Source organism: Mastomys coucha, unplaced genomic scaffold (assembly GCF_008632895.1).
Source record: "Mastomys coucha isolate ucsf_1 unplaced genomic scaffold, UCSF_Mcou_1 pScaffold14, whole genome shotgun sequence".
Taxonomy (NCBI): Eukaryota; Metazoa; Chordata; class Mammalia; order Rodentia; family Muridae; genus Mastomys; species Mastomys coucha.
This window is the reverse complement of record NW_022196896.1, coordinates 108,229,165-108,247,710: the sequence shown is the minus strand read 5'-3', so window position 1 is coordinate 108,247,710 and position 18,546 is coordinate 108,229,165. Positions and strand designations below refer to the sequence as shown.

The following is an 18,546-nucleotide window of genomic DNA, read 5'->3' as shown; positions in this document are numbered from 1 at the left end:
GAGAGTTTTACAAAGACAGGCTGAAGATGGAATGAACCAGAGAATGAGAAGGAGCCAGATTAGAACAGATTGCCAAAGTTAATTTGGTGTCATACAGAGCAAAAAGTCAGAGGCCAAGAGAGAAGCCAGCTAATAGAGTCAGACGCTTTGAGCCAGAACAGCTGAGTTGAACCAGCCAGGCAGAGATCACAAAGAACTAGGAGGGGGTGAGCTTATTCAGCAGCAGGTCTCGGAGGCTGAAAACATTACATTGGATTACATTGTATAGAGCCTAGAAGCTTCCAGGACTAGGCCTAGGCAAGCAGATGGAAGCAGTAAACCTTTGGAGGCAACAATTACATCAGACAAATACAAGTTACTCATACACTGACCTGGGTGGCCAGGACTCCCAGGACTCCCAGGGGCTCCGTCAGGTCCAGCAGGCCCAGGTTGTCCAGGTGGCCCAGGTAGACCTCTCTCTCCTTTTTTTCCTTTGTCACCTGGCAATCCTGGATCGCCCTTAAATTCAGTCAAACACCTTTAAAGTTCTCATATAAGCAAGATATGTGGTTAGGATTAAGTCAAAACTAAAAACCAAACACCAAAAAAAAAAAAAAAAAAAAAAAAAAAAAAAAAAAAAAAAAAAAAAAAAAAAAAAAAACCCAAAAACCCAAAAAACAAAAACAAAAAAACCTTCTTACTGACTTATCAATAAGATAAGTTATCCTGCTTATCCGGTTGGCTATTTCCTACAGGCCAGCTCCATGAAATGTGTGAGGGAACATGCAACTCTCTCTCTCTAAACACACTGAAAGGGTTTCAAGAGAACAAGAGCAGAACATTTAGCCAAGATAGGATCCAGGACAGCACTGGGCCCATGAGAAGACAGACTGAATACCCAGATGTGATGCCCACAGCCCCTGCTTTCATGGACTTCAGAGTCCAGCTGGGAGAGAGTAATCACATGATCACGCAAGTGGAAAAATCACAAACATTGTGGTGACTGGCAGGGAATGAGAAGTAGGCTAAATTGATAAGTGTCCTGCAGATACAAGGCTAAAAAAAGAGTCTGCCAATCAGATGTTAAACAAACAAACAAAACACCCCCAAAACCAGAAAAACCAAACAATCTGGCTGCATTCCTATCTATCACATCTGTATCTCAGATTAACGATAGTTCAGATCATGCATGGTTGGTGGTGACTTACACAATTTCCATCAGGGCTGATTGGAATCTATTATTCTCACTCCAGGACTCCCTAACCTGAGAAGAGTCAGCCTGTGGCCAATGCAGAGCTCTAAACATTTCATGCAGTACCACCCAGGAAAACATGAATCTAGACAGAGCTGGTAATGGACTGACTAAGAATCCAATCAAATGGGACTGCTCTGGAGAAGAAACCTCAGTGGAAGGAGTCTCCCTGAATTTTTTTTTTTTCTCGAGACAGGGTTTCTCTGTATAGCTCTGGCTGTCCTAGAACTCATTCTGTAGACCAGGCTGGCCTCAAACTCAGAAATCTGCCTGCCTCTGCCTCCCAAGTGCTGGGATTAAAGGTGTGTGCCACTACTGCCTGGCTCCTGGTTTTCTTAAAAAAAAAAAAAAAAAAACAACAAAAAAAACCAAAAACCTAAAATTGTGCTTTAAGTATTGAAAGCTTGTTTTCTCAAGTCTTTGCAGTTTCTAAAAATTTTCCTTCTTGTTCTGATGACTACTGCAGAAAATGGAAATGATAGCAATGATTTTTTTTGTTTGTGTTTGTTTGTTTGTTGTTGCTGTCTTGAGACAGGATCTCATGTAGCTGAGCCTGGCTTCCATCTTGTGTGGTCAATAGTGACTGACCTTCACTGCTGCTTATCCTGCCTCCATCTCTCATGTTCTGGAACTACAAGTACGAGAGAAGATGCTACTTCGATGGCTCCAGAGAGACAGTTTCTGAGGCAACAACTTTACATTTTGGATCCTTAAACCCTTGAACATCTGATAGAAAAAAAATCTGCTCCCTTTACAAAACCAAGGACTTTACATACAATTTAGGTCAGTGGGTGACTCGGGATGCTACAGGTTTCTCCAGGGAGGGCCATGAAATCCCTCGTTTAAAAGCTCTGCTTCTGGGGCTGGAGAGATAGATGGATTAGAGGTTAAAATGCTCTTCCAGAGGTCCAGAATTCAATTCCCAGCAACCACATGGTGGCTCACAACCATCTGTAGTGAGAACTGGTGCCCTCTTCTGTTATGCAGGTGTATATGCAGGCAGAATACTGTGTATATAATAAATAAATCTTAAAAAGAAAAGAAGAGAAAAGAAAAGAAAAGCTCTGCTTCCTGAAATGTCTGTTAACAACTGTATACTTGTATGTCTTTGACTCTCAGGGTAAGTGCAGAAAAAAAAGGTTTGTAGGAAATGATGCTAGAAGAGGAACCAACTCCACTGAAATATCATGTGATTGCCACATCTGTAAAGACTTTTGATAGCCAACCTCAGTCAGAGGGAACGCAGGCTCTGAGGAAGAGCATGGCCACAAGGTAAAAAACGTTCTGCATAACGAAGTGAAAACATTCCTAAATCTTCTAACACAGGGAGACATACAGGTAGCTTAGGAGTTTCTTTACTTGTTAATGATGCTGAAGAGCTATTTTCTTCTATGCCTTTTATTTTATCTTTATGAGACAAAGAGTTTTGCATATAGAGTGCAAAAATCTCCGCATGAGAAACAGCAAGAACAAAAAACTTTATGTCTGGAGGAAAGGAACCTGCCCTCTCAGTTTTGGGGGCCTGTCACCACTGCCCCCTGTGCAAGCACACTTAAGCGGCAGAGACATTTCTTGGTGGCTTGAAATTGATTTTCCCAAATTGAGAGCATGAAGAAACTTCAATTGTGGAAATAAATAGGAATGTGTACAAACAGACAAACAAACAAACACCACCACCAACAAAACCAAAAACCATAGCTGCCTGAATGTATAGAAATTTCTTATTTTTCTCTTCCTAAACTGAATCTGGTCTTTGTTGATATCTTAAGGCTCCCCACCTTTGCCAAAGTGTAACTGTTTCAGTGGTCCATATACCTTTGGTCCTGGTGGTCCTGGCCTTGCACCTTCTGAATAACCTGGCTCCCCCTTCTCTCCTTGGAGACCATGGATCCCTGGCAGGCCTGGTCTCCCAGTGAGACCTGGAAGTCCTGAAGTTCCTTTTCTCCCTTTAGGGCCTGCAGTGAGGACAGATATCAGGTGAGAGAGGAGACAGAGGGGTCTGGAAGTATCCCATTTTTTAAAAAAGATTTATATTTATTTATTATATGTAAGTACACTGTAGCTATACTTTAGACACCTTAGAAGAGGGTGTCAGATCTCATTACAGATGGTTGTGAGCCACCATGTGGTTGCTGGGATTTGAACTCAGGACCTTTAGAAGAGCAGTCAGCACTCTTAACAGCTGAGCCATCTCACCAGTCCCGGAAGTATCCCATCTTGATGTTTGTATGAATCATTCTCCAAGAAGATGGTTTTTCAGAATCAGAAATATTGGGCTATATATAATGTGTGATTGTCATACAACATATGTATCTTGTTACCACTCATGTTCAGGTTCCACACAGAACCTTTGCCTAAAAGTAAAGCTTGTTGACATAAACTTTCAATTAAATGAAAAAAAAAAAAAAAGAAACACAGAAAATCTACAGTTCTGACTTGTGGGCTCGCTGGCTCATAACAACAGGATGATAACGTTACCTGGCACCCCCATGTTCCCCATGCTTCCTGGCATGCCGGGTGGTCCTGGTCTTCCAGGATTTCCCCTGCTCCCGGGATATCCCCTAGGGCCTTGAGAAGAAATAGAGTCAACATAACCCAGTTCCTGGATTTATGTGCTCAACACATATCTTCTGTTTGCACGGGTAGGTAGGTACAGAACTTTCTATTAAGTAAAAATTCAAAACAATCCAAAGCACAGAAAATCTCTAGTTGTTGTGATTTTTGAGGGCTTATAATAACAGGATGACATTAGCTGGCCCACAGGTGTTCCCTGTAAGGAGGTAAGTACAGAACTCCTAGGCTAGCTGGTTAAAGGTTAACTGTTCTTCTGCCTTCCGCTTGAGCTCACTATAGGACTGAGGCCTTGAGATGTAACTGGATAAGGTGAGAGTCCTATTATTAGGTCTGTTCAAAGCTACCCTAAGACCAGCATCAGCAGAAAAGAGTGGCTCCCCTGACCGACTGTACTGCAGTACTGTCTGTCAGCATCCTGAAGGTTAATTGCCATGTAAGTTACTTTGCTATTGAGCTGGCCTGCGATAGAAGACTACTGTAATAGCTTAAACTTGCTTTGCAAACTCAACAGCTTGTTTACAAAAGGAAGACACAAAAGCGAAAATGTCTGGAGCATTAATTTCTTTTTTATCTCTGATGTGTTAAAAAGAAACCGTTTGAGTATACAAATGGAATCACATGCAGGATGTTTTTCAGTCGATCGATGGTAGCTACTGAACACATTTACTTTGGCTTAATTTAGAACAAATGATGCCAGCTATTGAACACATTTACTTTGGCTTAGAACAAATTTCTCCTGGAACACCTTCCGGGCAGATTTTATGCTTGACCTAATGAATCTAGAAGTAACCTTTATTACGTTTAGGTCTAGGAAAGCTTAGCACATGAAGTTTCTATTGGAGAGTTAGCCATACCTGGAGGGCCTGGTAGCCCAGGCAACCCCTCTAGGCCTTTCGGACCTGGTATCCCTGGATTGCCTCTGTTTCCTTTTTCACCTGGATTTCCTACAAATCCTAAAGGCAAAGAGCAGATTTCAAAGACAGATGTTAGGAAGCTGGAGATACGGCTCTGTGGTAAAGTACATGTCTAAAGTTCACGTAGCCATGAGCTTCAGCTAGCACTGAATCAAACTGAAAGTTCAACAGACTCGTCCGCATCCTGGTCTAAACTGATGTGTTATTGCTAAAGTACAGCATAAGGCATTTATCAAGAGCACAGAGAGGTGTAGGTTTCTGTCTTTGGTAGAAGAATTGAATGAACTGAGGTCTAGAAACCATTAGCACAGTTGTGTGGCTCGAATGAGGCAACTCTCACCATGAGATGCATTCAAGCAACATTTGAAAGGTTGCACTGTAGTTCAGTGGTAGATCCTTTCCCTAGCATGTGTGAAGCACTGGGCTTAATCCTCAAGACTGCAAACAAGCCCAAGATATTTTAAAGATGTAGCAACTTAAATACCTCTTCATTTTTTTGGTAGTAAAGCAGTGTATGACACAATTCTTAAATAAACAATTCTACTCCCAATCTATTTGTTAAGATTTACTAGTCATCAGATAAGCCAAAGACCCTGTCTAGAAGCATACTGCCAACCAGCAACAGCACCGGAATTTCAAAGTAGTTTTGCATGGCTAGGAAGGTCACTAACATCCCAGGACACCCTTTTATCCCTAAAACTTGACTCTGATTGATTTATTCTCCTGCTTACTTAAATTCACTGATACTCCCTCACCAGCAATCAATGGCAAACTTGCCTAACTACATGGAACATTCTGCAGTCTGTGGTTGGCCTGTGGTTCTGCCTTTTCCTGTTTATTCACCTATTTACATAGGGATTAAGTGTCTAATTAACAGACAGGTCTGGTGTTGTGCTCTGGAAACAAAAATAAGCCACGTTCCCTTCCCCAGGTTTTCTGCGCTTAATTGAGACAATCGAGCAACAAACAATTGCCACCCAGTGAGTTCTGTAATACAGCTGGGCACAATAGGTGACACAGGGAGAATTTCTGGAAGAGAGGTTGTTTTGTGGCTCAGCATTGAGGACGTGTGGCTAATTGGATGAAGCAAGCATAGGACCGGATTTTTCAGGCTAGACAATAGTCTATCCAGAGAAAGGGTTGGTAAAAGAGTTAGATTGTTGTTCACCTTTGCATTTCCATTTGTCAGCATCTAAGCATGTATATTGTTCAGTGCATGCATTTGCTCTAGCTGGCAGGCTATGTATAACTCAATTCCATCCACTCGTTCAGGTACGTACTTAGTGGGGTCTCTCTTTCTGCCTTCATGTAGACTGAAGAGTGAACTGAGGTCATTAGGTTTACATGGCAAGCATTTTTATTTTTATCCATGGAGTCATCTCCCAGGCCCCGGCTTGATTTTATAAGGCTCCAGAGCAAAGAATGATTTGTAAAAAAATATGTAATATGTAAGTGTACCAATGTAAATTGTTAAAGGGTTATAAAGACAAACAAAGCTTAAGAAAAATATACAATACATAGAAACCTCCTATGACCTACAAAGTTTAACATTTACTGATTGGATTGAAACAGGGTTTAGGTCCCACTAATGTTTCTTCCCCCTACAAAACTGGTAAGTTTCACTGTGACCAGTAAGTGATACAATGTATTCAAGATATAATAAAATGCCTAACCCACAGACATTAAAAAGTAAGTGTTGAGCACATATATGGCCCATGGCTGGAGACATTATACAGTAAAAGGAGGTTCAGTTCTTTCTAATGCTTCATTATTTCTTCTCTTTCTTTCTTTCTCTTTCTTTCTTTCTTTCTTTCTTTCTTTTTTTTTTTCTTTCAAGATCTATTTATTGTATGTAGCTGTAGCTGTTTTTCAGACACACCAGAAGAGGGCATCAGAACTCATTATGGATGGTTGTGAGCCACCATGTGGTTACTGGGATTTGAACTCAGGACCTTCGGAAGAGCAGTCAGTGCTCTTAACCGCTGAGCCATCTCCCCAGCCTGCTTTACTATTTCTTTTTCTTTTTCTTTTTTTTTTAAGATTTATTTTATGTGTATGAGTACACTGTAGCTGTACAGATGACCATGAGCCATCATGTGTGTGGCTGCTGGAAACTGAACTCAGGACCTCTGCCAGCCTAGCTTGCTCCAGCCCCGCTCCCATGTAATTCACTGTAGCTGTCTTCAGAAGTACCAGAAGAGGGCGTCAGATCTCATTATGGGTGGTTGTGAGCCCATGTGGTTGCTGGAATCTGAACTCAGAACCTTCAGAAGAGTAATCAGTGTTCTTACCTGCTGAGCCATCTCACCAGCCCCCTGCTTTATTATTTCTTAATTTCATGGATGAATACAATGTATTTAGGTAACCCTTCTCCCTCACTTTGACTCCTCCTGGATACACCCCTCCCTCCATAGCTCTTTCTCAATTTCCTCTTCTTTTTCCTCCTTTTCTTCCTTTTAAAACAATCCCTGAGTCTAATTAGTGCTGCCCATATATGCATGGGTGTATGGTTCCATACCCTGCAACATGGGCAAGCTATCATGGGCCACACCATTGGAAAAAAAACCCTGGCCCTCTATCTTAGTTGTGTCAATTTGATACAACTAGAGTCACTGGAGAAGGAGGAATGTTAATGAAGAACTGCCTTGATCAGGTTGGTGTGTAGCCATGTCTGTCAGAGATTATGGCTGAGGTGGGAGGGCTTGGCCTATTGTGGGTGACATCAACCCTAGACAGGTGGGCCTGGGTTATGTAAACCAGAGAGCCAGGAACCACCATTCCTCCATGTTTTCTGCTTCGGGTTCTTGAATTCCTGCCCTAACTTCCCACAATGATGGATTGTGAACTGGAAGTGTAGGCAAAATAAGCCCTTTCCTCCCCAAGTTGCCTTTGTTCAGAGTAAACTAGAACACTCTCCTCCAGTGGCCGCCAACTGCCAGTAGGAGTGGGAGCCTCAGAAAGCCTTGGATCCAAGGGCTTTTCTGAACCCCACTCACAAAGCCTATTCCTGGAGGCTCCTCTGACTCTCACGTTTGCTGAGTTCTCTGCTTCTGGGACTTATTTCCTCCAGGAGCTGTGACGCAGACACCTGACAGCATATCAAAGGAAGGACAAGTGCAACCACGGAAGCCAACTGCTTCCTCTCACAGCTACATTGGGTAAGCGGCTTAATCTCTCAACCCCTATGTGGGAAATGAGATTAGCAATCCCAGGCCCATCGCCTTGGCTCGTGAGTCTGAGTTGCTATTTATCGAATGTACAATTAGTACCTGAACATGGTGCCACGCAGGCCTTCACTAAATAGTACACTATTTCTCCTTTATACCTTACATTTGTTCATTTTTTTTTGTAGATATGCCTGTTTCCCATTCAGACGCTTCAGAGTAAATAATGATTACTATAGATTTTTACCCTTAATGTCGCTTCCAAATTTGGAGTGAATGTCTCTGTGTATAAAACTCAGATTCTCAAAAAAGCACGTGTGTCATAGCACCCTAGCATTCAAGAGATTACGTCAGGAGAATCTCGAGTTTGAAACCAGCCTGGCTACATAATGAATTCAAGGTCAGCGTGGATTATATAGTAAGATCCCGTCTCAAAACCATACTTTAAAAAAATGGATCATGAAGATATTCGAAAGGCTTAGATCGGGGAGTCAGCTACAGTCCTTCGCTCTACCAGCTGAGCTATCGAAGGGACACTCGAAAGGCTTAGATAATGTGTTTCCTTTTGTTCAGTCTGTGATCCTCAACTATGAGTCAGAAATGCTAAGTGATGACATATACCTTCATTTAAGTAGATTTTTTTTTCACTTAAGTAGATGATAGCTACTACTTCCTAGCATTCCTGTATCAAAAATAAGTATGTCCTATAAATTATTTTTTTCCCAAAGATCATCTTCTCTGTTGGCAAAATTCTTAGGTTTGGTCTCCCTTCAGAGCTTGTCGGATGGTAATTCCAGGAAGCTCTTTGGTACACCTGGAGAGACTATTCAGACTTTCTAACTATGGGTTATGCGGAATTTGTTTTTGTTTGTTTTGAGATGGGGTCATCTCGGCTGGCCTGGAACTTGCTGTGTAGAGCAGGCTGGCCTTAAACTCAGAGGTGTGGCAGCCTTTATCTCCCAAGTAAATGCTCATGTGCCAAGCACAACAATATTGATGAATTCCTGATTTCTTAAACCACATGAGATCTTTCTCCACTATAATGTGACTCTGCAGCCACAATGTTTTTTGTTTTTTGTTTTGTTTTTGTTTTTTTTTTTTTTTTTTTTTTTTTTTTAATGCTTTCTCTTTGGTGAGAGTTTATCCTCTAAGGTAATATTTTACCCAGAAATTCTGTTTAATGTTGCTTGTGGTCCAAGCTGATCAAGACAACTAGATTTGAGCTCTCTTAAGAACTGGCTTCATACTGGTGGTATAAATTATATAACAAAAACACCTGCAAAAGCCAGGTGATTTGAAATAATTTGAATGGATTTGATTTTTAGTTCAATAGTCATGCCTGACAAGTAATTGTATGCTGAAAGACTAAAGTTCAGGACCACAGATGTTTTCCTGACTGTCGTTTTCCAAGGACTTTGAACATGAGAAGATGCTTTTCAAAGCAATTGGAAAAATCTATTCTGATATTTAATAGAATAAAGTAGAATTTGGAGCAGAGGTTTCCATTTCCACCAGAGACACTGTTTTTGTTGCTGTTAATTTAGTCCAGGTTACCTTAGAACTCACAATCCTCGGCCTCTTGAGTGCTGAAATTACAGGCATATGCCATTACATTTGCTCACCTGGCTGGCTCAGAGAATTTTTAAAAAGAAAATGATATCATTTCTTATTTTACTATAATGACTTATAGAAGGCCATTTTCTTTTTCTTTTCTTTTCTGTTTTGTTTTGTTTTGTTTTTGTTTTTCGAGACAGGGTTTCTCTGTGTAGCCCTGGCTGTCCTGGAACTTCCTCTGTAGACCAGGCTGGCCTCGAACTCAGAAATCTGCCTGCCTCTGCCTCCCAAGTGCTGGGATAAAAGGCGTGTGCCACCACCGCCCGGCTAGAAGGCCATTTTCATGCAGGAATATAAATTACTTGAGCAGATTCCCCTCCAGACCCCACTTTCCTTTTTATCCCCTGCTCCTATTGGTCTTCTTTGTTTCCTTAGATAGTTTTGCTTGTACTTTAATTTTATATGTACTGTATAATAGTGTTTATAAGTATAAAATCTAGAATACAGACATGAGAAAAAACATATGGTATGAAATGTTAAATACTGGCCCCTAAGGCCTGGTTGCCCCCAGGGATGAGAGAATCTGCACATAGACCCTATGTATCCTTCCCCGCCCCCTCAACCTTGCCCTAAGTTATCCCTGATTGGTGAATGAAGGTGCCTATAAGCCGGGCAGTTGTTAGTACATGCGTTTAATCCCAGCACTTGGGAGGTAGAGGCAGGCAGATTTCTGAGTTCGAGGCCAGCCTGGTCTACAGAGTGAGTTCAAGGACAGCCAGGGCTACACAGAGAAACCCTATCTCGGGCGGGGGCTGGGGGGAGATGCCTACAGTCCATAGCTGGGCAGAATTGAGAAATGCAGATTTTTTGGTTCCTAGGCTTGGGGTCTGAGGAGAGACCATGAGGAAAAGGAACAGGAAGGGGAGGAAGGAAAGAGGAAGACACCATGGGTTAAGGGAATCATAAGAACTGGCCATTGGAGCCAAGAGCGGTCGTGCAAGCGGTACATGGCAACTCAATAACTTGGAGTTATTGATAAAAGAGGTAAAAACTAATAGCTTAGAGGATAGATATCTGCCCAGCTATAGTGCTAATTAAGGCTTATTATAATTATAAAAGTTGTGTGTGTTTTATCTGGGAACTGAACAAAGGTGGAGTAGAAACCCCTGGTCTGAGATTAAATAATTTCAACAACAATGCCCAAGACTCAACGTCTGAGACTGAATTAGCTAACTTTATAGTTATTGTTGGTTGAATCCATTTTCCTGCAAACATCTTAACTTTGTTCTTTCTTATCTTCTGCAAATAAGTCCATAAATAAATAAATAAATAAATACATCTGTGCATATGCACCAGTTTTTGCATGTCCATCCTTCTGTTGAAGGACACACAGGCTGCCTCTGTAACTTCGATGTCACTGCAACTAGTGCTGCTGGGATCCTCACTGTGTGTGTGTCAGAGAAAGGGATGTTGTACGTTTCATACACTTCTCAAAACACTGGATGTTGAGGCTTATGATAAAATAATCAGCGAGTGTCTATTTAAACTCAGCAATTAGGATATAAAACTAATTTAGTAATACAAAATGAATGCGTGTAGCTTCCAGATCTCTGTGTGATGGCGCAGGTGACTCAACCCAGTCGACTAAATGGTTTTCCTCCGATAGTCTTAGTCCCAGAATCCGCCGACTCTAAATAGAAACAGTTCTTTACCTTTAAGTCCAGGGTCTCCTTTGTCTCCCTTTAAGTGTGGAGCTTGGGAAGGCCCAGGCTTGCCCTTCTCGCCTCGTTCCCCTTTGGCTCCAGGGAGTCCTCTTTCCCCTTTTATTCCTGGGATTCCAAGGCTACCTGACAGACAGGAGTAACCACAGCAGGTCCTTATAGTGCAGCAGAACTCAAAGGTTAGCAGCATGCATATGATATAAAACAAAAGTGTGTACAGAGCTTCGAACTTGATAGTGTTCTGAGCACACAGCACTTAACAGCGCTGGCATAAGATTGCAGAAAATAAGATCCAGTCAAATGGGGGAAGATAAGATCCAGTCAAATGGGGGAAAATAAGATCCAGTCAAATGGAGGAAGGGAATACAGAACACAGAAAAAGCAAGTGCATTTGACACAGATAACTATTTTTTTCTTAAAGAACAAACATCATTTGTTTTGTGATGATGTAAGTGAACACTATCCATACTTCATACTGAGAAAGGTGTCTCACTCACCTCTCTGCCCTTGTGAGCCTGGTGTCCCAGGAAGCCCCGGAGGGCCAGTGGTCCCAGGATAGCCCATCATTCCAACTTCTCCTTTCTCGCCTATGGCAACAAATTAGCACGAAGCACTTCATGATGTATAGAATACGGAAAACAAAATATTCCAGAAAATAAAATAATGTAGATAGAGAAACTGGGAGTGGATGGTCTTTTGTAAATAGTAAAATAATCAGGTTTGTGTAAGAGGTGGGTTGGTGACTTTTAAAATTTCATCTGTCTGGATGCCATTGTAACACATAAAAACACTGTGGTTAACAACAGAGTGCCCCGAATCGCTGCGACATTTGTCCTTTTTCCTTCTTCCTGGTACACCTTCTGTTTTATTCTTTTGCAGACCTTAGTTGAATTTAGTTTCTTATTTACTTTTTATAAAAAGTGGCATACTGAGTGATAAGGTTTTATTCTGACATTTTCATTTATGGATGTCATCATAGTTTATTCTCATCCACCCTAAAGTTGGTTTTAACATGTAGTTTTGATTGTTCTCTAATTATGGCTGAAGTGCCATAGATTCTAGTACCAGGAATAGAGCTGACACATGAGACAAGCCCAGTAATAGGAACCAGAGCAGCCAGAGCATAAGGTGTCAGTTAAGCAGTCATCCTGCTCTCCTCCCTGGAGGACTGCTTTTAAGAATTATAAATTTACATTGAACTGATAATTATGTGTATGGGTGTTGGAAGAGGCTAGAAGAGGGTGACAGATCCCCAGAGCTGGAGTTAATACAGGTGGTTATGAGCCACCTGATGTGGGTCTCTTGGGAGAACAGCAAGTGATCTTAACTGCTGAGCCATCTCTCCAGCCCCTGAACTGATAAACTAAAGGATTTTCACCAAAAAAAGGAATCTAGATCCAGATGACTTTGCTGGGGAGTTCTATCAAGTAGCTATTATATTCTTCATAGGCTCTTCCTGGAGATATTACAGGAGGACCCCTTCCTAGCCTCTCCTCTACAAGGCCAGCACTGATTCAAACAGGATTGAGTCATCACAAGAAAACTGCTGACCAATGTTCCTTGTGAAGTTGAATCTCAACAAAATGCTGGCTGGTATATTATACAAAAACTACTCCAAGGCAAAAATAACCATAACCCAGGTAATTATAAAATGTAATGGTTCTACTTCCCTACCCTCCTGTCCCTTGATGCCTGCTCTCTTAAAATTTTAGGAAGAAAAAATATACTAGGTAGAAGAAAAGGCATACAATGTGCAGAGTCGCCTGGAAGGAGACTTAAGAAGACAATGGCAGAAGGAAGGATACCTGGTGGCCCTGGGAATCCTGGAGCTCCCGGGTATCCCTTTTGGCCAGGTGGGCCCATCTCACCCGGATGACCTGGCATTCCTGGTAGTCCAGGGTCTCCACGGACTCCAGACCTGTCCATGCCTGGGATGCCAGGGTCTCCCTTTGGCCCGGTATCACCTCTTCTACCTATGTATGAATAGACAAACAGATAAATGACTGTTTTAACAAATGCCTTCTCTACCAACTACAACTGGTGTATGCAATATTTTAGTGTTCATAATGTTGGGTTAAATAGCACACTCATGTGTTTGTTTCTTGTCTCTCTCTAGAAATGTCCCAAATTCGCATTGCTCTAGCATTATCCATTTCTTAGGTCCTGCAGTGATGAAGGTAGACCGCTTATGTCTATTTCTGGGTGCTGGGGGTGCATTCTGGAACTGTGCTTTATGCCTGTTTTTTTCCCCTTTTCACTCCTGAGAAGTGAGCTGCTATATGTTCTGGAAACAGTGTCACTGCAATGATTAAGGTGTTGGCCAAGAGTTTATTCATGACAGATAATCAGGATGCTAGTCTACAAACACTAACGGAGGTCTAAAGAACTTTCCCCAGGAAACCAGGTCAGGTTGAAAGGGTCCAAGGAGGCAGGGTGTGTTTCACAGAAGGCTGGCTCAACTGAGGTCTATTTTCATAAACCTTAGTTTCATGTTACTTATGAAGTAATCAACTATACATTTGAGTTTACAACTTGTTAAACAGGAAACCTCGTGTACATTGTCTCCGTTTTAATCATCATAAAGTTACCATTTCCTTATCTTAGGGAAGTTTCGAAAGTAAAGTACTGATTGAAAGTTTATGTATATGAATGTATATTATTAACTCATCTATTTGTCAATCTACTTTTTAATCTTCTGATCTGTTGATGGAGTTCATAACTTCCTTACTTAAAATGAACAAATCATCTCACTATATTAAGTTTGAGTCTCTTCCCTAGCCAGTACACACTGCTGTTTAGACTAGCCATAAAAGCCAGGCTTATATTTCCAAAAGAACATGTCTTGCTGAACAGTAGTCAGGAGTTGTTGCTGGACAGTTGCCACATTAAACAGCAAAACACAGAGCCAGAGGACTCATCACCCACCTACCTAGTTCCTGGATGGGAAGCCTTCCTCCTACCTGGTTGCCCTTTCAATCCATTCAAGCCTGGAAGTCCTTGGGTGCCCCTGGGTCCTGGTATGCATCTCCCTGGGGGTCCTTTTGCTCCAGGTGGTCCAGACTGTCCTGGGTCTCCTTCAGTAGAGAGTCCAGGAGTTTGTTCAGTTGCCAAAGCCCAAGCAAGGCCCTAGAGCTGCTATCTCTTCGTCTTTCTGTAACTTCACCTTCCCAAACCAGCCAAAAGTCAATACCATTGGAATGTTTGTATAGAGGACCCTCACGAGAAAGGAAAGATGGAAGGCAGGAGGAGCACAGAACCACCACATTGAGTAAAAAAAGAATTAGGCCTTTTCACTGATTTATTGACTGAGCTACAAATGCTTAGAGCTCCCCCCATCCCCAGAGCACCCACAGTGGAGCTCACTAAGGAGAAAGGCAATCACACTTGGCGTTGTACCTGGAGGCCCATCAAGCCCGTCTCTGCCTGGAGTTCCAGGGATGCCTGGAAGCCCGGGGAGTCCAATATCTCCATTTTCCCCAGAATCGCCTCTTTCTCCTGGAAAGCCTGGTTTTCCCGGTTCCCCAGGCCTGCCTACTGATGGTTCTCCCTGTAGCAGAGACCTTAGGTTAGTGTCTCCAACAGAATACTTCTCAGTTCTCCTTGTTAGGGGGTGCTTTACATCTGTCTGCTTCGACGTCACAGTCTAACAAACTTTCAAGTTTGGTCAGTGATTTTGGTACAAAATGCTGTTTAGTGCTGCGTCAGGATATGCAGTCCACATCCACTGAAAAGAGTGCTCCAATATACTCTGCATGCTTATGAAGTCATCAATAAAGGGATAGAAAATGCGAGTTTCCACAGGAGCTTAAAAATTAGTGTCTACAAGTGAACTAAAAAATTATTATCTTCTTAACCAATATACTGACAGTCTCTAACCCCCAAGTATCTTGTTGGATAGCCCTGACTGCCATTGCCCCTCCGTGAAATCAGTTTGGGGTTTAGTCTCCACTCACCTTGGCTCCGGGGACACCTGGCTCTCCAGGACGGCCAGGCTTTCCCATTTCCCCAGGACAACCAGGTGATCCTTTTGTCCCTGGGAAACCTTGGTCTCCTACAGAAAAGCAACAAGCACTAGAGATTAGTCTCAAAGAAAGTTTCAGAGCAGTATTTTCTTCACTAATTACATTTATGAGGTGTCCAGGTAGAGAGATATTTGTATAGACTTTTAGATGATGATTAAAGCCAAGAAACCCCAACCAAATTGAGTTTCAGGTAAAATTATATTGGCTTTGAAATTTGGTTCAATTAAAAAAAAATTTACAAACCTCAAGCAATCAAAAGGTAAGTTATGGAGCCCAGTGCCAGTGGATAAATCTACACCGCAGTGTCCTGGTCCTCTATCTCCTAAGCTAGTTCTGCTTCCCATACATTGCTGCCTTTGTCCAGAAAGTGAATCCAGAGTTGCAAGAGTAGCCCTGCAAGTTATTGATGGATGGTCCAGGGAGGACTTGGCAAAATATGGGCCAGCCTCCACTAATTACCTCATGGAGGAAGAAAACCAGGAAGTTAATGTCAAAGCTGTTCTTGGGATTATATTTTCATTTACTAATTATTCGCTCATGTGAGCAGAATTGATGTGCACTAAATAGCCAACAATGACTTATTAACAAGAGATAAAACATCAAAATGTTGATTATATGCTAACAGCGAGAGCAATGGGGAAATAAACACAACTCTATCATAAAGCTCACAGTGTTCTATGCAAGAGTCCAGACCCTGCGTTTTGTTTTGTTTTTTTAATATGAGTCCTGGACAGGATTTTGTTTGGTGTGCGAGATTTTGTTGGCTGCCCAAGGAGCAGCTCCAGTTATTACTCAATATCTGCAGCTGGGACTTTTGGAATCTTTCCTCTTTGATGAAGACAGCATCATTTTTTCTTTTTTTTTTAACTTGTCAAAAATATTTGTTTTATTATTTTAAAATTATGTATATGTATGCCAATGTGTGCATGTTAGTGCCAATGTCCACAGAGACCAAACACACGAGATCTCACTGGAGCTAGAGCTACAGGCAGGTGTGAAATGCCTGACACTTGTGCTGGGTATAGAACTTCTGTCCTCTGTAAGAGCAATGTATGCCCTTACTGCTCAGCCATCTCTACTGCCCCCCCCCCACTCCACCCCTCGATACCTTTTATTAAAGGAAAATAACTTCTCTAATTTATATTCAAGCTTACAGGGAAGTCTACATTTTCGTTTTGTTTTGTTTTGTTTGATGTTATGGAACAAATCCTAGCTTTCATGCATGCTAAACACACACTCTACTCTTGTACTATATCCCCAGCCTACTTTGTTATTTAATAGTTAATTTCTTATTTAAAAATGCATGAAGTCCAGAAATATATGAACCTAAGAAGTACAGGATTAAATAAAAAATTCTTATGACCAGAAAGAATTGCTATTACCTTTTTGGTGAATTACCTTCCAGGTGGTTCAGGTTATTTTTGTTTTTTGTTTTGTTTGTTTATTTTTTTGAAAAGCATGATTGATGTGCCTGTGTGGTGCCTCAGTATGTATATAAAGCTTCCTGCTATGAAGCCTGACAACCTGAGTTTGATCCCTGGGACTCACATAGTAAAAAAGAGAATGATCTCCTACAATTGTCCTCTGACTGCCATAACCCCATCCTTGATGGTACACAAAATAAATGAGTTAAAAAGTATGATTGAGATATTATCCCACGAATCAATGTGCATTCTGTCTTTTCACTTGGTATTGCTCCAAGACTTCTGAAGATTCTCGGAGAACATCATTTTGGCAGTGTATCCTAGTATGCCCTATTTTATTCACTTCATAATCATAGCTTTGAAATATCCACAGGGAACCTTATAGTGTGCAGTCTTTAATTTACCCTTAGGTCCTGGAGGCCCTGGGAATCCAGCTTCTGGAATTCCTGGTTCACCATCAGGTCCAGGAAGACCAGGATCACATTTTCCCACAGGTCCGGGCAAACCTTAAAAACACGTACATGTGCATGTCAGTGACTTTCCTTCATTTGTTTCCAAAAAAATGCCTGTGTTCTCCGTGTCCTCCCAGCGCTTTCTGGAAATTATGAAATAATGTTAACACAACCTCAGCTCCTCTCCCCATTCCTGTGCAGCGAACCCGAGGTTAGGAGCTGCTCTGAATTTTAAAAGTACAACTCCGTTCTTTAAAAAGGACCCTAGATATCTTGAACTCTACGTCTTCCTCTGTAAGTACAATATTAGATTTCAAATCACTTTAGCAAAGAAATCAAGTTTCCCATGAAGCTCCTAAGGGAAACAACCTGATTCATCGGGTGAGCCGTTGCTTCCTTTTTCAGCAAAAGCCATGGGGATCATTCTGCTCTACAACCTCTGTAAGGAACTGTATTTGCTCTCTTTTGGAGCTGTTAGATCAGGAGCCCCAGGGGAGTGTGTGGGTAACCTCCAAGGACAGCAGAAAGCACTCTGCCAGCTGGAATTTTCAGGACGATTCCCACTTGCACTCTTTTCCAGCTCCAACACACATATTCTTTTCCGTATAAGGGGAGTTGTATTTTCTCAGGGAAGTAAGAGTGCCATTTGATGTCATGAACTCACAACAGGGGTACTCACCAGGTAGACCTCTAAGGCCAGCCCGACCAGGGGGCCCTGGAGGGCCTGGGGGCCCTAGAACTGGAATTGATGTGCTGGGTTCTCCTTTAAGGCCTTAAAAAGAAAACATGATTGTTTGATTGGGTTGAGCATCACCGTGTGTTTTCACAGCAGTGGGAAGTATTGTGAGGGAGTTACAAACACAGCCCAAGGAAAACGAAACAATCCTTGTTTTTCTGGAATTCAAAAGTAGCTTGGGGTAAGCAGTCTGCAGAGACATTTCTAATTGGTCTGCAAATATTTATAAGCATCTGCTTAAGCCTTGCTTTAATCCATAACCCAGAAGTCTGGTCTATTGAATCAAATATTGTTCCATAAATAGATAGTAGGCATGGAGTTGGGGAATTGTGGTAGGATACCAGTTTTTTGGATGGTTGGTAACGTGGAAAGCTAGTGTGGTCTATTGAACAAAACAGCAAGTGTGACTCACAGACTGGGCCTGGGTTTCAAGTTTGGCCCCGCCATTCATAATTTTCACAAGTTTGGACACACTTCTTAACCTCTTTGAGAAGTTCCTTATCTGTCACTGTGGAAATAACGATTACCTGGCAGACACATACTGAAGGCAATATTAACCCAGTGGCCAATATTAAGCCATGTTTGTGATTAGTCATCTCACAGTCATGCATCATATAGTTACAAAAAAAAAAAAAAAAAACCTTATGGTTCACAGTGTGTCATGGGAAATTTGATAATGTATTTTATGATAATGAGCTCCCTCATTTAAATTCATACTTAGAGACAAGTAAAGAAGGTTGGATGAAAGATTAAA

At 41.7% G+C, this 18,546-nt stretch overlaps 1 protein-coding gene across 2 annotated transcripts in view; it reads right to left on the bottom strand.

The window, feature by feature from the left end:
- The window catches only part of Col4a3 (collagen type IV alpha 3 chain), a 127,515-nt gene that overhangs the window by 20,085 nt on the left and 88,884 nt on the right, over positions 1–18,546 (bottom strand). For both annotated transcript variants that reach the window (XM_031368174.1, XM_031368175.1), the window contains 12 exons: positions 17,736–17,828; positions 17,009–17,110; positions 15,112–15,209; positions 14,555–14,705; positions 14,119–14,232; positions 12,964–13,131; positions 11,656–11,745; positions 11,150–11,284; positions 4,660–4,758; positions 3,710–3,799; positions 3,047–3,186; positions 372–498 (listed from right to left, as the gene is read on the bottom strand). In XM_031368174.1, the coding sequence (XP_031224034.1) occupies positions 372–498; positions 3,047–3,186; positions 3,710–3,799; positions 4,660–4,758; positions 11,150–11,284; positions 11,656–11,745; positions 12,964–13,131; positions 14,119–14,232; positions 14,555–14,705; positions 15,112–15,209; positions 17,009–17,110; positions 17,736–17,828 (1,407 nt within the window). The remainder of the gene's footprint in view (positions 1–371; positions 499–3,046; positions 3,187–3,709; positions 3,800–4,659; positions 4,759–11,149; positions 11,285–11,655; positions 11,746–12,963; positions 13,132–14,118; positions 14,233–14,554; positions 14,706–15,111; positions 15,210–17,008; positions 17,111–17,735; positions 17,829–18,546) is intronic.